This window comes from Periplaneta americana, chromosome 8 (genome assembly GCF_040183065.1).
Source record: "Periplaneta americana isolate PAMFEO1 chromosome 8, P.americana_PAMFEO1_priV1, whole genome shotgun sequence".
Taxonomy (NCBI): domain Eukaryota; kingdom Metazoa; phylum Arthropoda; class Insecta; order Blattodea; family Blattidae; genus Periplaneta; species Periplaneta americana.
In genome coordinates, this window is record NC_091124.1 from 86,220,598 (window position 1) to 86,240,877 (window position 20,280).

The window sequence follows — 20,280 nt, forward strand, 5'->3', positions numbered from 1 at the left end:
TGGTTAGCATTTGTGATGTGTTCTGCATCAACACAGACATGGAAATTCTACACATCCAACCAAAAAGCCAGAAACTAAACACACTAGAACAATATGAAATATACAGATACACAAAAACACACCCTAAAGAAATTCTCAACACACAATTCAATTTCAGAACACACACACTCTTTGACTCCACATTACACTACACAAACACACCCCCAAAGGAAACAAAACAAGAGGCACCAAGACCAGCAACGACCAGTTCTGAAGAAGACCAATAACAGGTCGAAACATGTAAATCAGGTATGATAGAATTTAACACGAGAAAGTCATATAATACATATTCCGAAGTGATACAGTGTTAAAAGTTGTATAAATTATTTATCTTTGAAGTAAGTAAATATCATGATCCTGTGTAAATTGTGTCAAATAGAATGCTTATGTCCTATTACAGGCGAAAGAAGAAATGGCATGGCAAATAGCGGAGATGATCGTCAAAGACATCACCAGCCTGACACTGGGTGGCAACGAACAAGTGCAATCTTGATCTTAAGTTATTCTGTATATTTAATGTAGTGAAGTTACAAGAATTGCTGTAGATTACAGGGCAGGAATATATGGGATAGCAATGAAAGGGTTAACAGGGTTCAGGATGTATATAGCACGTTTTAAAAAGGTTCACTTTATTCTCCCCATTATTAATTGATTTTAGAACATTATCATACTATTTTCAGATTATAACACAGGAAAGTTTCTTCTATTCTTATAGTTGTTCAAGTTTACGGCTGTCAAATGTGGTGTTAGTAAAATAGGTGTAAACTAAAGTTTCAAAATTCAAATAACTGCTGTCTATATCATAAATAATATAACATGGTTTAATTGAATGCTTGCATGCTTTAAACTTTAATAGATGGTGCTATGTTAAAAGTATGCCTCATATATAGGTTCTACGTCTGAGAAATTATTTGCTAGGCATCAAAATACATGGTCAAGTCAGTACCCATATACTTATACTGTTAAAGAGGTCTGAGTAAATTGTCTATACATGTAAGATAAATTTGATGTTTCAGTGTATGCCACGTGACAAAATATTACATTTTAGTGTCTAGCTACCATGGTATAAGAATGTTATTCTACTTGTAACACAGTGATAAATGTTGGATGTTGCATTCACGTTATTAAATTCAAGAATTTGTTACAGTGATCTTTAGTTTACAGCTATTTTATTATCGGTTACATAATATAGGGGAGAACAAGCAGCTTGTTACTAACAAAAGAAACAAGATGGTGTTTTGTAGTGTAGAAATCCTCTGTCCAACAAACTATCCACTTACAGTCGTTTCAATTATATCCTGAACTTTGATATGAATATGTTAACTGGAATTTCTATTCATACTGAAGGAAGACAATAGCGTAAAAAGTTTTTACGGGTTCTAACAGCTTGTGTCTGGATTTAATGTATAAATTTTAATGAAGTATTAAAAATTTTAATTGTATATACATTATAACAGATGTTCTGAAAAAGTAATTCAAATACTTTTGTATTGTTATGTAAATGTAATAGACTTAATACAGATCTGACGTGATCTGATATGAGATTCACTAGGTGCAAGATTACCACTTTCTTAAATATAATTTCCATGTAACTTAAAAAAACCGGCAAAAAAATCTGTAAGAACAATTTAAATCAAGTTACTTCCTTAAGCTTAATCGTCTTTGTTCTCTCTTTTCGTAAGACTATACTAAACAAAATAAAGGTAAAATTATTCCTATTACAAGCCAGGAAGGTCCACAGGTTAGTATGAGTTTAAGGTTCCCACCTTTGTAGACATTCGGCATTATTAGCACTAGAAGTTTTAAGAAAATAGCCTACTTCTAGAATAGAGGCAGACCGAGATTGGCATAGAAGAGGATGGTAGAGGAGGAGACAGGGAAAGCAGGAAAGTCATGAGGATAGGTGAAGGCAATGGCCTGAAACAGAGTCCGCTGACTATGCTTTGTTGAAGGCTTTGTTCTGACCCAAGGAACAAAAGGACCTAATAGTAGGAGTAGTATACATTTCTGTTGGAGGTTGAGTGAATCTCTGGACCATAGTGCAGCCAGAAGGACTAGGTCAGTGAAGAAAATTCATGATCCTCTCAGGAATCTAAGCTTTTAGGTTACAGTGCAATGTCTTAACCACGATATTACCATGCATCCCATGTTAAACAAATGATCTGAAAATAAAATGTTTATTCTGTACTCTCTATTTAAAATATTAGGTAATCTTACTTGAGCATTATTTAATTTTCATTTAATACATTATCAAAGGATTTTTTTTCCAGGTTTTACTTCCAAAGTTCGATGATGATACGTCTAAAACAGGTTTAAATTGACTAAATTAATTGTAAATTCAAAGAATAACATTGAAACTTGTAGTTTTTTGTTACACATTATAATATAATATATTATGTAGCTTGGTACAAAAGTCCTATCTCCTATTTCTTTTCTCAAAGACCATAATTACGTACTGAAATTGTGCTATTTACATGTAGTATCCTTGAATCTTTCATAAACATTCTGTTATTTTTTTCTACAAATTACCATAATTTTCTTTGCACTTGCCCCATTTGTGAATGAGATGCTGTATTTCAACCCTGTAAAATTTCTTGCTCTGTTCCAGAGGTCATTTTGTGTCAGCTCATCATCATCTGTAAAATGGCAATAATCAGAAGGTCCCAGATCTGGGCTGTAAGGAGAATGAGGAAGAACAGTCCCTCCCAGTTTTGCAATTGCTTTCCTTGCGTGCAAACTGGTATGAAGTCTTGCATTGTTGTGGAGAAGCGGGATGTCATTCATGTTTCCATTGGGTTGAACCCAAAAAATGCAAGCTTCAAATTTGTTGCTGTTTCCACATATCACTTCAGTTAATCGTGGTGCTTCAAGCACATGAGCACATCGATTCGACTCTTGTCTTCTGTCACTGCCGTTTCTGGTCAGCTGTTCTGAGGCTTGTTAGTGATGCTTGTTTCTCTGTTCTTGTAGTATCACGTTCAACATCTAACTGTACTAATATCAATGGTATTGTCACTTTACACATTTTTTAGTCTAGAATGGATCTTAATTGGACAGATTTCTTCCAAGGTAAGAAATTCCATCAAGGCCCCCTGTTTTGTAAGAGTATCTGAAACATTCATAATTTTGAACTGCTCATGCATCGCACTCATGTGGCATATCACATTGCCATTCCTTAGGGTGAAACTAAAGACATCTAATAATCGCGCACTCAAACTCACAATATTATGCACTGCCAAATTGGGGAAAAAAAAAAAAAATAGGTGGCATTGCTTTCGTACCAATCCTCATATATGTCAATGTTTCAGATTTATGTATTCTTTCTTTTGTCATTAATGTAAATAAAAGAAAAATACTGAAATGTAGGGTTAACTATTGAAGTATTGAAAGCAAGAATCAGACTTCATTTTGTTACTATTATTTTAATTGCATTATGTTTTCAGTCCTATGGATTTGGTATATTAGAAGTTATTTTCAGCAAGAGTCCATATCAAGAGGCTTTGAAAGTACTTTTGCATATTATTTACTGGTAACTTTTAAATCATAATTCGGAACAACTGGATAATGTGCACAGTAGAGTGACACCGACTGCGCTGGCCACTAGTCACCGGGCCGTACCGAACCGTGTGAAATAAAAAACAATCGAAATGGTTATAGTAAAATTCGCAACTATATTCTTAAATAACTGACTCCACTAGTCAAGTCCAAGGTTTACAGAGTATAAGTGCGGTGTTTTGAATACACTGAAAGAAAATGTAAATGTAATAAGATCTTATAGTAGGTTATCATAATGAAATAAAGAGGAAAAAAAGGTGTGGTTCAGGAATATCATTTAAATGAAAGTAAATTTGCGATTAATGTTCGCCAAAGCCTTACCTACGTAATTATGACTGTGTTGCCATTTTATTTTTTATCTAGAGAAAATACCTCGTCATATAACATTTTTGTATTATATACGAATAATATGTAAATGAAACAGTTTGTGTTTAAATTCACAAAGTATTTATTAAGTACAATATGATATAATTTAAATTAGTACATGGAGAATGAAATGAAATCTTATGTTTAAATTAACAAGTTTTGTCAAGTGCGGCTTGCGGCAGGAACAATTTGGTTGTGAGATGACTGTGCATTCATGGACTTTGTTCATAAAAACCTAAACTAACCAGACCTAACCTTCTTATATGCAAGATGTGTAACCGGAGAAAGAAGAAAATAAGAAAAATAATATCTAATGCTAACGTCAATATATTTGAAAATATTGATAACGAACAACATAATTCTAATAAGAATTTATTTAACTTTTAAAGAACAACATAATCCTAACGAGAGTATATTTCAAAATATTAATAAGCCTTATGACTGTGTGTCTAATTTAGACTAATATATATATATATATATATATATATATATATATATATATATATGTGTATCGGCTCATCAAACCCTACTAACCTTGTTGCTAACAGTTGTGCTGTCTGTCAGTAATGTTCAGAACAAAGGAGGTAGAGAGAAGGAAAAAAAATTTCTTCTCCTAATGACACCACAGGCCAACGTCATGTCCTTATGTTGGCGACATTGTGTATTTAGTTCTATTTGGTCGTAACCGTAACGGCATGGTTGAAAGCTACCGTAGCTAATTCTCCAGTTTAGCTCCTAATTCTTATAGTAGGAAAGTGAAGTATCAAACATTAATGAATCTGAACAGCTTTCACAGCTTGATTTTCATTTGACAAACATAGTTCCTAGTCATTTAGTTAATACAATTTGCTTTGATTTTGTTATATAGATGGGATTTAAATGGATTTATTTCTTATTACGTATTTAATAACGAACTTAGTGCATTTCTCTCTCTTTCCCTGTCTCTCCTTTTCCCAATTCCTTTTGTCTTCCTTTATTTTAAATTGTACATACCAGTATACAAAAATATCCATTGTGTATATAGTTTTTCTAGCAGTGACACATTTTACAGATAAACTGAATGTCCAATGGTAGTAAATAATTCGATTTTTATCTTTGTTAAGTAATAAACATTTTCTTAGCAGAGGAAAAACAATTGTTGCATACGTCTCAAGTCTGATTAGTGAACTATATTACTAGTTAGCGATGTATGCAATGGAAAGGGACATCCTATCCCATTACCTCCTGGCTTAGTTGTCTCATGAGTGATGTCTTATTGGTGTCACTTATGAGGTTCCAACCAGTCTACAGACTGCTGACTAAACACACATACTGATGAAAAGGACTGGTGGTAAAACTTTTACGAAAGCTAAAGGAATAAGAAGAGGAACAAAAAGAAAAGGAAGAAAATAAGAATTAAAAAAAGGGAGAGAAAAAAAAAAAAAAAAAGTAAAAGAAAAGGGGAGAAAGAAGGTGTATGTAGAACACCTTATAGGCAGAGAAACAAAGCTTTTTAGCACAGTTGTGTAATTTAGTCAGTAGCAGAGCTTGAGCATAAGAAGGGGGAGGGGGGGAAGGATTCATACAAGCCTTCTCACTTCTGCACTTCATTTAACATATTCATCTTTCATCAGTCTATTCATTGCTTTCAAAACGAAGTGTCATTGCTATTCATATGTTAAAATTTTTACTAACGTTTTCTACACACTGATTTATTTATATCTCCGAAATAAAATTACATTTAACATTATTCTGCTCTACTCAGAATTCGCCTAGCCTCCCTGATCTCTAAAAGTGAAGTTTAGAATAGGAAAGCTTGTGATCATCGTTAATATAATACAAGCTAAAAAAGTCATTGTTTATTACTTGGAGGAAAGAATCTGTCTTACTCTTCCATATTAATTTTAATTTACCAGTACTTAGAATACACAGTACATATCTTTTCTTCCTCCAACTCCGAATGGTATTGACATTAGATGTTAATTATATTTGTCTTGCATCCTAGTAGATCTTTGGAATGTGGTCACTGTTCTTCATTCTGATTTGGTGACGGCATTTTACGAGACTATCCCTTGTCAATCTGATACCAGAATTATTGCAGTTGGTGGAGTGTGGTGAATCTTTAATGCTGTGGAGATATTCTGCTGAACAGTCATGTCTACTGTTTTCTTTCTTGACCTTGCTGAATATTGTTTCCAAGTATACTCTGTATTTATTCAAGACACTTATTTACTATATTTTTCTGCTCTGATTTAATATTCCATTTCGATCTCTTTTCTTGGTATGAGACATGTCATAATCACAATCATAATACCATCATATACACAGAATAAGAAACGAAACTTTGTTGGAGAGAGTGGATGAAGAAAGAATGATACTGAAACTGATCGTCCACACCTGTGGAGTAACAGTTAGCACGTCTGGCTGTGAAACCAGGTGGCCCGGGTTCGAATCCCTGTCGGGGCAAGTTACCTGATTGAGGAATTTCCAGGGTTTTCCCTCAACCCAATATGAGCAAATATCGGTGCTGGACCCCAGACTCATTTCACTGGCATTATCACCTTCATCAGATGCTAAATAACCTAAGATGTTGATACAGCATCATAAAAAAAAAGGGAACTGATCAGAAAGAGGAAAAGAAATTGGCTGATTGGCTGGGTTACTGATTGAGAAGAAATACCCTCTGAAGGATGCACTGAAAGGAATGGTGAGCGGGAGAAGAGTTTGGGGCAGAAGAAGATATCAGATGATAGACAACATTAAGATATATGGGTCATATTAGGAGACAAAGATTAAGGCAGAAAATAGGAAAGACTGGAGAATGCTGGGTTTGCAGTGAAAGACCTGCCCTTGGGCAGAACACTATGAATGAATGAATGAATACCATCATCATTTTTTTTATGCTATTACTAGAATTATTTCAGCTGTGGAGTCTATACTTAATAGAATGTTTCGGAAGGCATTTATTCTAAAGGTCACATTTTTCTTTGAGATACTAATTGTTTTGTAAAATATTATCTTTCTGTCAGTCTAGAAGTAATCTATATAGGTATATCCGCAGACTATCATCCAAATGGCTGGTATATCGATAAGAAGTAACAAAAGGATGAGGACAGGTTTTCTAGGGTTTCTCACTTTCCATTATTCTTCAGTTACGTCATAATTCAATATGACCACATAACCATGCAGAAAGTGACAGACCTGTGGGATTCGTTGGGTGAAATACACCTTACAAACAGTCTTATCCATTGATTTTCCACGCTGAAGACCCAGATTCAAATACAAGTGAATTCAAGTCGAATTTTTGTTGGATAAAGACTTTATTCGTGCAGGTTTCTTGGGATACTTTCATTTCCTCTGTCAACATCCCAACATTTATCGATCATTGACTCATTTCTGTTGTATGAGAAAGTATCTCCTGTTACTAAGTACGGTACATGTTTCGTATTACAACAGTAATTTAAGCTGGCAAAAATGCTGTTTCTCAGGTAACAAGTTATCATTGAAAATTAATATACGCCATTGTCTAGGATAGGGCAAGATTTTTGGAAGAAAATAAGCAAAGAATGTGAGAGATGGGCCCAGGCTCAGTTTTTCACGTCACAGTCTAGATTTTTATTGATGGAACAATTTTAACTCAGATTTTTCAGTTACATGAACACATGAAGAATAATGGTTCTGCTCTCACTTCCTGTTAAGAGAAATGGAATTCAATATTTTTAAACAATGTGTACACCTTTCTTTTTTTATATTTATCATGATTGTCTCAAATGACTGGCCTTGTGCCACACTAATTATATCGTCAAGAAGATGTGGATTGAGATGTGGTGATGTTACGCAGTTCTTATAAGAAAAACAAATTATAATTTCGTATTGCATAAAATAATTTTTTATTGTAACCATTTATTATTTTTTATGAAAGTGTATCGATCCTGGAATCAGTTATAATTTCATATTGCAAGAATTATTTCTTATGTAAATATTGTGAAGTAGTACTTCAATTATTATTTGTTCATTTATTTTCTCTTATCACATCTTGATGAGTATCATACGTCTGTACTGAAAGGAGGGTAAATAAACCGAGTACTAATAATTATGGTCTTTTGTAATATATCTGATACCCACATATGACATTATTGTTATGAAAATGCTGAAAAGTTAATACCAAAGTCATAGGAAACCTTTCTAGAATCAATTAAAAAAAAAAAAATTAAGGTAGAAAATGGTGTTAACTTTGTGATAGTTTCATAATATTAAATCAAAATCTAACCACTGTCTTGGAATGATTATAATAAAAACAGAAACATCATTTATAACTGTTAAAACTTTAAATCCCATCTCTGTTTTTATGTAAAAATGTTCCTCCAGGTTTCATTAACATTAACAGTAGGATTGCCAACCCTCCCATATTTCCCGGGATCTCCCAGATTTGGCAGTAATTTTCAATTGTATTCCAGCTCCCGTATTTTTCTTCTCTTCTTGTATTTTCCTCCCTTATTTTTTCTTAATGTAGAAGTTTTATTTCAAACATTTAATTTTGCTGTGAATGAAGATGATTTACATGATGAATTTTGTTGTTCCAGAGATGCATTAAAATGAGCAGTCTCTATAGAAGGTAAAAGCTTGGCAGAAATAGGTTTCAATACTGACCAGGTTAAAATAAAAAATGTTAATACTGTATTATAAATTAAAAAAAAAAACTGGTGAATTTTGTTCTAAGCTTATCAGGTAGTAATCTTGACACAGAGAGAGAGAGAGAGAGAGAGAGAGAGAGAGAGAGAGAGAGAGAGAGATGGTGTTTTTCTCATGAACGATAAGTGGATAGATGTTTGAAACAGAAACATGACACATCTAATCAACTGCAAATCGCAATCACTTAAATTACAGAGATTTTTTTTTTGTAAAAAGAAAAACAAATATTAAAAACCATTATGCAAGGCAAAACCTGTCTCGAAATACTCTTAATTTAAGCTTAACTGTCATAGTGTAGAATAACATTTTTGTTTTTGTTGTTTTTTTTTTTATAATTGAACTAAATAATTTGTTAATTTTCTGTGTGAAATTCTGCCTATTCCTTAGTCTCCCGTATTTTCTTAAAAAAAGTTGGCAACCCTAGTAACAGTTGGTCTTATTATTGGACTGCTGTTTTTTCTTTCCTGAAAATTTAACTGAAATTAATTATAATATTAACGAGTTAATTTCTTTTTCATTAAATTATATATAATAATATGCAGTAATTATATACAATCAAAATATGCTTTCTTATTTATATATCAACAATGCCATAAATCGAAGTTATATCTCTTCTCAAAGAAACTCATATGTCCCTTCGAAAATAAAATTATTACTTTATTTTTCTGTGTCATTTTTATATACGATGCAAAACTACGATTCATAGCTATCTGGTTTGCTAGTGTAGTTTTCATCTCCAAGAAGAAATTAATTGTTACTTCTTCTATCTAGGTATATGATGGAAATGGTGGACACAAAGAGACAGTTCTTTTATAAACTACATAGGAAGATTGAATAATTGTGTCAAGAATTTTGTTTCAGCTTGCAAGTATGTTCTGCTTACAGTAGTTAATTCAAACACGCAATTACCATATCCAGCATCATTTTTATTGCAGCATGTAAAAATGCAGGCACAAGGCTCAAAGAACTTGTTTAAACTTTTATTATTTATATTTAGCCTGTTACAGTGCAATAGTTAAATGTAGATATTATTAATAATTGGATATTGTTTTTTACATGTTATTTCATTGTCAATTTTATATTTGTAAGATCTGCAGGTTTATGTACTCCTAATTATTATAGAAGTCAAGATCAGTAATATTTTTAACTACAAGATCAAGAACCTTATTTATTTGCATTGCAGGCTGTAGTCACAAACTTATTGTATTGTATAAAGATATGAGTATTTTTGTAATTGAGTAGCCCATACGCTTTTATTTATATTAAAATATAGAAATGTAATCGGAGGATTTATTTAATTCCAGACTGAAAATATGGAACAAAAATATATCCTATTCTTTTCTTCTCCTTTTTCTTCTTTTTAGGCTTTCATGGTGAACGTGTACAGGAAGTGGAAATAGTGTTCTGGAACTTAACATTTCCAATTTTTTTAAACTAAATACAGGTTTCATCTTGAGGGCAAAGTAGCTACAACTTGAAGTGTCACCTACTCTATTGGTCTCATTATGACCTACTACTTCAAACATACTTGTTGTATGTATGAGTAATAAATTTTACATTAAAGATGCCCTTATTTAAGAAACGAAATTTAACTTTGCCATGTTAGTAGAATCTAGAAGTTTTAATTAATTATACTTGGAAGCACTGAAAAACAATACTGATGTTCTCTTTCTGATGTTTATACCACTAGATCTGAGGTTTTCCAGTTTAAACCCGGCCAAATTCAGTTACATTTTTCATTCATTCATAGTTTTCTGCTCAAAGACAGGTCTTTCACTGTAAACTCAGCATTTACCAGTCTTCCCTATTTTATGCCTTCCTATTAGTTTCCACATACGATCCATGTATCTTAATGTTGTCTATCATTTGATATCTTCTTCTGCCCCCAAACTCTTCTCCCGTTTCTTCCAGTGCATCCTTCAGTAGGCAGTTTCTTCTCAGCCAGTGACTCAACCAATTTATTTTTCGCTTCCTGGTCAGTTTCAGCATTATTCTTTCTTCACCCACTCTTTCTAACACAGCTTCATTTCTAATTTTGTTAGACCATTTCACATGCTCCATTCTTCTCCATATCCACATTTCAAATGCTTCTAGTCGTTTCTCTATTCGTCATAATGTCCATGTTTCTGCTCCATACAATATCATATTCCACACAAAACGTTTCACTATCTCTTTCCTTAGTTCTTTTTCCAAAGGTCCGCAGAAGATGCTCCTTTTCCTATTAAAAGCTTCCTTTTCCATTGCTATCCTCCTCTTGACTTTCTGGGCAGCAGCTCATGTTACTACTTATAGTACTCTCTAAGTATTTGAAGCTGTCCATTTGTTCCAGTGCCTCATTTCGAATTCGCATGTTTACCTTCTTTATTTTTCTTTTGATAACCGTGATCTTTGACATTGTTTGCGTTTCTCTTCATTTAATACTGCGCTGACAACTGTCATTTAGCTCCAATAACATAGTCCTTTGTATCAGCTCCTCTTCTGCTAATAACACCATATCACAAATCTTTTTTTTTTTATTATTAATGTCGGGTACTTGACTATTAGTCATTCAACCATGTGAAGCCAGTTGTGTAGACCAATTTACTGACAGAATCATTGCCCAAGGTGCGCCATAGGTAGCTGGTCTATGTTAAACCCGCAATGAAATGAGATGATGGAGATTTGTTGATACCCCAGGGGAACCAGAGCCCCTAAAGAAAACCCCTGTGTTACTTGGACCACAACAACAAAAGTTATAAATCAAGGGTTCACAGAAATATAAGTTCAGTACTCTAGCCACTACATCACCATGGTGGCCCATCAACAAATCTTGTGCACTTTCTTCTTTCTCCTACTATCGTTCCCCCCCCCCCCCCCCCCCATGTTTTGAATACAGTTCTTCACTAATTAGATTGTAAGGATAATAAAATTCCGTAGTGTACCTTTCTTTGAAAGAAAAATAAATGGACTAAAAAGAATCTTTGCCTCTGAATGACATAATTTCAGGCAAAATTTACTAGTCATTTATTGTGCACGTCAATGTTTAACTCTGCTAATCATCATCTCCATATTAGAGATATTAGTAAACAATAACACTTTCTTCGTATATATTTCACATTTATTGTTGCTGTGACATTAACATTTTCAGAAGTTGAACTAAGACACAAACGAGATTGATAAAAGACGAAATTATAAGCACGAGGCAAATAGGATCTACAAATGATACCATAAATGAACATTCAGATTATTTAGTTTGAAGATGTTTGTATTTTGAGGACATTTTATTTTGAAATTATTTCAACACATTTGACCTTTGTTGATTACAGGAAAGTATTTGTTATGGTCTACCACAACAAATTATTTAATATCATAAAAGAAAATCATGTTCCTGAACAAATAATCTCTGCAGTGTAGCAAGATCTATGGTAATATCAACCATTCATCTGTAAAAATTGGAACCAAAATTTCTCAATGGAGACAAATAAATAGAGTTGTAAGATAAGGCTGCAACCTCTTGCCACTTCCATTTATTATTCGTATAAGTTAATTGAGCATTGACTATTAGAATCTCAGAGAGGAATAATGATCAACAACAAATTCCGTAAATTTATATTTTGTGTTCTTTGATAACTAAATCCTTATTACGAAAACAGAAGACGACTTACAACGAAGTAATTAAATCTGGAGATATTTATAAAATAAATAAAACCAAAGTTACAGCTTTCTCTGGAAAGACTGTGCCAGAAGTAAAATTAGTGTCAATTATTCAGTTCTTCAGTGAGTCAATTCTTTTAATTATTTAGGTTGTGAAATGTTTAAAAAGAATCATATGATTATGAAAGTATTAAAATTTATTAAGACTGCAGTCGTAAATTTAAATTTTAAACCCTCTCTAGTGCAAAGGCATACTTGACATTAGAATCATCGACTCATAACAGCAGAGGTGCGATATATGAAAGAAACTGCTGGCTATTGAACTTTTGATCATAAAAGATTTTCCATCAACCCAATATGAGCAAATGCTGAGGAACTATCGGTGCTGGACCTTGGACTCATTTCACCAGTATTATCACCATTTCATTCAGATGCTAAATAACCTGAGATGTTAATACAGTGTCGTAAAATAACCCACTAAAAAAAACTGGCTTCATCTGGTTGAATGACGAACAGTCAAGTATATCCTCCATTAATAAAAAAAAGTACAGTATTTCGAATGTAACTGACTGGCTTTCTTAAATATACCGCATTGTTAATTATGTAAATTAAGACGTGCTTAATGGTCCAGTAGTTACATTACCTGCCATAAGATTTGAGGCTAAAAATACCTAAATATAGCTTCCTTCGAAAGAGGAAGTTGGGAATCACCCGTTACAAATTTATGACTCATCAAGTGCTCCAAGCAAAAATTAGGTATCAATAATTTCTCACCCACACAAAATTAAAATCTGGTAGTCATTATTATCTATCCTCTCACTGAGCATAATAGATTCTGTTCATACAAGTTCACCTACTTACCTCAGAAGTGGAATATTCATACTCTGAAATCCAGTAACAAATTCATTGACTGAAATGAACCAACAAATGTCAAACGATATTTTGACATTTATAATGCAGTTCAGTATTTTACTATTTCATGGAAAAATGCAATTTTTTTAAATAAATTTATTGCCGTGCATTGTATGCAATTATTATCTTCTTTATCAGCGTAAAATGATTTTAAAAAATTTAAGTTGTGGTGCATTAAACATATTCTTACAAAACCTACATTGTTGAATCACCTTTCTAAATTCTGACACTTTTTTGCTAATAAATATAATTTTAAACTCTTAGGTATGTGATATATTTGTTGTACAAGACACACTATCTGTATGGGCTATTCAGTTCTTATGGTATTTGCACTGAAGAATTTAGTCGAATTTCTGGGTAGACTTTTTTAGAGGATTATTCTAGTATGTCCTTAACTTCGTTTTTATGTCATTCTCTTTTAGCACATTTCATACACATATACATACATAACATAAGAAAATATTCCAATTAATTAAGTCTCGCATATTATCTTAAAAAAATTTGCATTTTTGACAACTTTGTTTTGTACTAGAGTTGCCAGATTTTGAGACGAGAAATAAGGAACACTTTTCATCCACATTCTTAGAAAAACATAGAGTAGTTAAGAAGATAATTCATAGTTTTCTGCCCAAATGCAGGTCTTTCACTGCAAACCCAGCATTCTCCAATCTTTCCTGTTTCTATCTTCCTCTTAGTCTCCGCATATGATGCATATATATTAATGTTGTCTATCATATGATAGTTTTTTCTGCTCCGAATTTTTCTCCCTTTCACCATTCCTTCGAGTGCATCCTTCAGTACCTATGCAGTTTCTTCTCAGTCAGTTACCCAACCAATGTATTACATATTAAGTAATACAATTAATCTTATTATGATTTATGCATTATATGTAGTAAATATTTATTAATTCATATAATTATATTGTGAACTTTCATCTTATATATTCCTATATTTAACCTTTATTTCCTACTTGAAAATGCCGTATTTAACTAGCCTATTTATTTATATAACAAAATCTTCTTGTAAAATTTACTATAATTTTCATCATTGTTGAATTAATACAAAAAGTTCATTTTTTGTAACATTTTCAGTATTCTCTTCTTTTCATTCTTCCATTTTGTAGCCATTACTGAAAATAATCGTCGTAAATGGGGAAAAGCTTAGGAAGAACTTTATTACAAAATAAATACAATATTTTTCGGTTTTGTGCACCAGTTTAATCCATAAAATACACCAGTTATATTGGTACTGTCATACATAATACTGTCACCAACCACACTGTAAATGTGACGTAGGTACTGCGTGTGGGATTTGGAATTTGAAAATGGAACATTTAGCATATGATTCAAGACTTGCCCGTATGCAGAATAAAAAGAGCTAAAACCGTATTGTTCCGGGTAAAATCGTACATCTGGCAACCCTATTTGTACATATAATCATCAGACTGTCAATTTGAAAACTTTAACGAATCCTGGAATATGTTAAGAGACAATCTCTTTAGAATGGCTCCAGAGCACCCAACTTTCTATTATGTGAATACCAGAAATCTTTTTCTGCAGCTTGGTTCGTTAAGTTAGCCATTTTGATTGTCTAGTATAAGTTCTCAACTTAATATGATAAATAAACTCAAAAAGAAGTAAGAAGATTTTTCAAAACCGCATGTGCCTTTCTACTATTTTCAGTTTACCTAGGGGTATTCTTGTGTTGCTATATTAAATTGCCATTGAAGATACCTGTGGCACTGTTCATTCATAAAATCTATGACATTTTAAATCCATCTGTCATCTTCACCACTTATATATATATATATATATATATATATATATATATATATATATATATATATATATGTAATTAAGGAGCATTTCTGATGAAGTTATTTTGTACAGTACTCAATGTTAAAACCAAAACAGAAGTTCCGATTATAAAATTTCAAGTAATGCAGAAAAATATTAACACTTATCACTTCTCCCTTTCAAAAATTAAAGAATGTAAAATATTATTGGATACAAAGTACATTGAAATTAAGTGTTATTTATACATATTCGTTTGTAGCTTTATGATAACCATTCTTAATCATTTAAAATCGATTTTCTAAAAACTGTCGTGACTAATCATCATATTTAATATACAGTACATAATTTTCTATAGCAAGTATATTGACTCGTAATGTAATATATGTAATTTTACACTGCAGGATCCATTGCTGTTCTGGTGTCTTTCTAAGTTTAATTTGGATGATTTAAAGTAATGAAAAATAAATTCTACATGTTTTTACGTAATATGTATGTGTTCAGAAAAATTATACACCATTTCTAAATTAAGACATTTAAAATTACTCTTCTTTCACAAATTTCACAGCCCATAACGTTTTATTTACCTGGCACAAGAAATTGAGTTGATTGATTTAAGATTAATTTTAGTAATTTTCTATTTTACACTTTCTTAATATGCCATGTTTACATTGTCATGCATAGTATCGTCAATAATCTTTTTTTTTTTTTTTTTTTTTTTTTAATGTACAGTATACCATAATCCCAAGTGGTGACAGGATTTTTTCTCGTTGCCAAACTTTCAGAACGGCCCCAAGATTCACTCAGCCTCCTATAAAAATTGAGTACCGGGTCTTTCCCAGGGGTAAAAAGCGGTCAGAGCGTGGTGCCGACCACACCACCTCATTCTAGTGCCGAGGTCATGGAAAGCACAGGGCTCTACCTCCATGCCCCCCATGTGCCTTCATGGCATGTTACGGGGATACCTTTTTTTTACAGTATACCATATTCTTTTCATAGATATGCGTATATTTTGAATATTAAACCCTTTTGTAAGGATAAAATAAATTAAATATTGTCTTATGTGTCGTTAAATTTTATTCATTGTATTACTAAATCCTAAAATATTCAAAATGGCAGATAACTAATTGACATAAGTACAATATACTGAAAAGATACTAGGTACCCATTTATAAAATAACTCTGCTTTTCTAATTTCTATGTCAGAATGTAAATTGACTTGCTTTAAATTTGGTTATGAATTTTGTACATGAAATGTGCTAAAAGTGGACCAATTTAAATGTATTAACGAGATCGATATTATAATACCATTTAAACTTACATTTAATAACTGTTGAAATTTATAATTTATTTTCCGCAGAAATTCATAATTGAACATTTTTATAATGCACAATCCATGAACGTTGTCAATGAAGCTAAGAGGATATAATTGTTTATGTAAATGGCATATAGACTGTAAGTATAATTTAATAACGGAATAAGATGAAAAAGCAAGTTAATAATGCATAACATATCTGAATACCCATAATTGCAAAAAAATAGATATATATTTTAACAAATTTCATACAATTTCACACTGCTTGTAAAAGTTATGATTGATAAAAAAAAACAAGATGATATTTGAGAAAACTCTATGTTAAAAATACCACAAACCGCACATATTTAAGAGATTTATGTGCACCAATCTCGCAATAAATACTTAAAGACGAAATTTTATATACCAGTACTGAGACATGACTGAAGTAGATGACTTCATAGACAAATTAATCAACATAATTATAGAGAAACATAATTATAAACACTGTAGAATTTTTCAGTTTGATCTATAAGAGCAAACATTAGTATGTGTACATGTAAAATAAACATTGAGAAGGCAGTGATTATATGTACATTTGTTTATGCATTTTGGTTATATTTTGTACTAAAAATAATTCGACTGCAGTGTATGCTAGGGCATAAATCCAAACTTCTTTACAAAATATTCTTATTCTAAATAGTATGGGCTAGATACTAAAAACCTTGAATTGAATTTAAGGGAGGAGGCACTGCTACCTTATTAGATCTATTGCACTGACCATCAAGCTAAGCACATTCGTAACTCACACCAGCTGACTACACTAAGGTTCGCAGCATATCCACGTTTCGAGCAGGCAGCCCCAGGCAAACCCCCTCATACCCAGGTTCCTAGCAGACAACCCCACATGCAGCATCAGCCAGCATTCAGGGAATGCTATGGAATGATGATGGAATGGAGAGATGTTGACAGAATGATGTACATGCCTAATATGAAGAAATTAGAGAACCCCGAGAAAAACCCCATCTGCGACCTTGTTCACTACAACTGTCACTATGGATTACGGGAATCGAACCCAGACCACCTGCATGACAGACTGAAGATCTGACCATCAGCCACTGCAAGGGGACATAAACCTTAATAATACCAGTAAGATTCCTTTAAACCTCTGTTTCATATCAGCAACATTTCTTATTACAGTTTCAACTTATGTTTTCAACTGAAATGGTCCGAAAAGAAAGTCTTAATGAATCCATGAATCCGTCCACTGTAAGGGTCCCTAATTAACTCACAAACAGATGGACACAACCTTTTTAAGTAGGTTTCGGATATCAAGAGTTTATATCGTAGTATTTTGGAAAATAGGTACACTTTTGGCCATTCAAGTGTCATCTTGTTTTTAATTTAATATAAGGCTGCTAGGCAATAAATTGTTATAATACTCTTATATTTCAAGAAACTTTTCGCGTATAATTGGAGATGGACTAGGCATAGACTTACTGAAAAAGTCGAAATTGGAAGGAATGTATTAGATAAGTTGTTTATAATATGATCTATGTAATTGGATTTTCTCTCCATGATCTGTGATCACCTCTGTTTTCATCCCTTAATGTATTACAGTTCCAATGGAACAATCTAGTCATTCACTTTCTAAATTTATTTCCAGGACATACAGTAAACTGCAAATCAGAGTACACAGATAGTGGAGGGGAGAAATATAAAGTTAATTTCAGTGAGAGGTTATGTAAGCACAAGCGTGAAGTTTGTTGGCTGGTTCAACGAATTGTACAGAACAAATGTGTATTTATATACTCATTAGATATAACTCAGTCTATAGGTGGAGGCGAAGATCTGACTTCTAACTTTGCCTCCGATCTGCTCCATTTTCCTTATATATTATGTATGTCTAACATGTTACTGTGTATGCTCATTGTAGTAAATATAAATATTTTGAGTACCTTTCATAAAAGGTGGTGCTTTAGTTTGAAAAATTCATACTTGTACAGTTAAATAAAGGTAACAGTTAATACTAGTGTTGAATAGAATTAGTAAATAATAAACATTTTTTAACATGTATTGTAAAGTAATTATTTACTCAATTGTTTTCCTCCCTTCATGAGGAGTACTTTAATTTTCTTAATCTTCTTCTTCTTCTTCTTCTTCTTCTTCTTCTTCTTCTTCTTCTTCTTCTTCTTCTTCTGATGATGATGATGATGATGATGATTATTATTATTATTATTATTATTATTATTATTGCTATTATTGTTAATACAGGAGAAATGGTGTAATTCTCGCAGAGAAACCGAGGATAGCCTGTGAAAACGTTGTCCAAACACCGCCTCTTGTCACATTATACACACTATGGACTAACTTAAAAATTGTATAATTAAAGAAATTTTAAGAATTGCGGAAGAAGAATTTTTTAATTTTTGTGTGTAGACTACACCATTTTCTTCATCCAACCGCGAAGAAAAACATCCAATGGCATTAAGTCAAGAAAATGTGGCCCTTCCAATCCAGCATGCTGGGAAATGCTGACCTAACCACTAATATATTGAGTGTTAATGTGCTGGAGCGCTAATTGGTATCACACTCGACGTGTATGTAAGACAATAGTATGTGCGAATAATTCAGATAAACGTTATACATCTTTTCCTGCCCAAATATAGTGCTTTTATCATGTCCTCAGCAATGCGTTTTGCGATACCCATTCATTCATTCATTCATTCATTCATTCAGTGTTCTTCCCAATGGCAGGTCTTTCACTGCAAACCCAGCTTTCTCCTATCTTCTGCCTTCCTCTTCATCTCATATGATCCATATATCTGAATGTCGTCTATCATCTAATATCTTCTTCTGCCTCGAACTCTTCTCCTCGTTCACCATTCCTACCAGTGCATCGTTCAGTAGGCAGTTTCTTCTCAGCCAATGACCCAACAAATTCCTTTTCCTTCTTTACCCACTCTTTCCAACACAGCTTCATTTCTTATTCTGTCTGTCCACTTCACACGTTCCAGTCTTCTCCATATCCACATTTCAAATGCTTCTATTCGCTTCGTCATAATGTCCATGTTTCTGCCTCATATAATGCCACATTCCATACAAAGCACTTCACCAGGCTCTTCCTTAGTTCTTTTTCCAGAGGTCCACAGAAGATTCTCCTTTTTCTATTAAAAGCTTCTTGGGTATTGCTATCCTCCTTTTGCCTTCCCGGCAGCAGCTCATGTTACTGCTTATAGTACATCCCAAGTATTTGTAGGTGTTCACTTGCTCTACTGCCTCATTTTGAATTCGCAAGTTTACTTTCTTTATTCTTATTCCTTATTTGCATTTATCTTTATCCCATACTGCTCACAGCTGCCATTTAGCTCCAGTAGCATATCCCTTAGTATCATCTCTTCTTCTGCTAACAACGGCATATCATCGGCAAATCTTATGAACTTTATTCTTCTTCCTCCTACTAGCACTCCTCCCATGTTCTGAAAACAGTTCTACACTAAATCCTCCAAGTAGATGTTGAAGAGGGTTGATGATAAAGGACATCTTTGTTATACTCTTCTTCCAATTTCACTTCCTTCTGACATTTCTTCAACTATCCTGACTTTGACTTGTTTCATATAAAGGTTACTGAACAGCTTTCTCCATTTCCAATCCACACCTATTTTCTTTAGGATCACGATCAGTTTACTCCAATCCACTCTGTCAGAAGCCTTTTCTAAGTCCACAAATACTACATACATTCTTTATTCTTCTCCAGGTATCTTTCGCCAATTGTTCATAGCAGTCCAATTGCATTTCTCATACCTTTTCCTTTCCGGAAGCCAAATTCCTCTTCTTTCAACTATTCTTCCATCTTAGACTATAAACGTCGATTTAGTATTCGCAAGAGAATCTTCGCCAAGTGTGGTATCAGGTTGATAGTCCTGAACTTGTTACATTTCTTGGCATTACTTTTCTTCGGTATTGGAAGCAACACTGTCTCCGTAAAATCTTCAGGCCATTCGCCTTTTTCATATA

General features: G+C 32.9%; 1 protein-coding gene across 2 annotated transcripts in view; it reads left to right on the top strand.

The window, feature by feature from the left end:
* Nucleotides 1-18,337, top strand: part of pkaap (A-kinase anchoring protein pkaap) — a 77,158-nt gene extending 58,821 nt beyond the window's left edge. For both annotated transcript variants that reach the window (XM_069833162.1, XM_069833163.1), the window contains exon 11: nucleotides 440-18,337. In XM_069833162.1, the coding sequence (XP_069689263.1) occupies nucleotides 440-532 (93 nt within the window). In that variant the 3' untranslated portion in view covers nucleotides 533-18,337. The remainder of the gene's footprint in view (nucleotides 1-439) is intronic.
* Nucleotides 18,338-20,280: the final 1,943 nt, after the last annotated feature.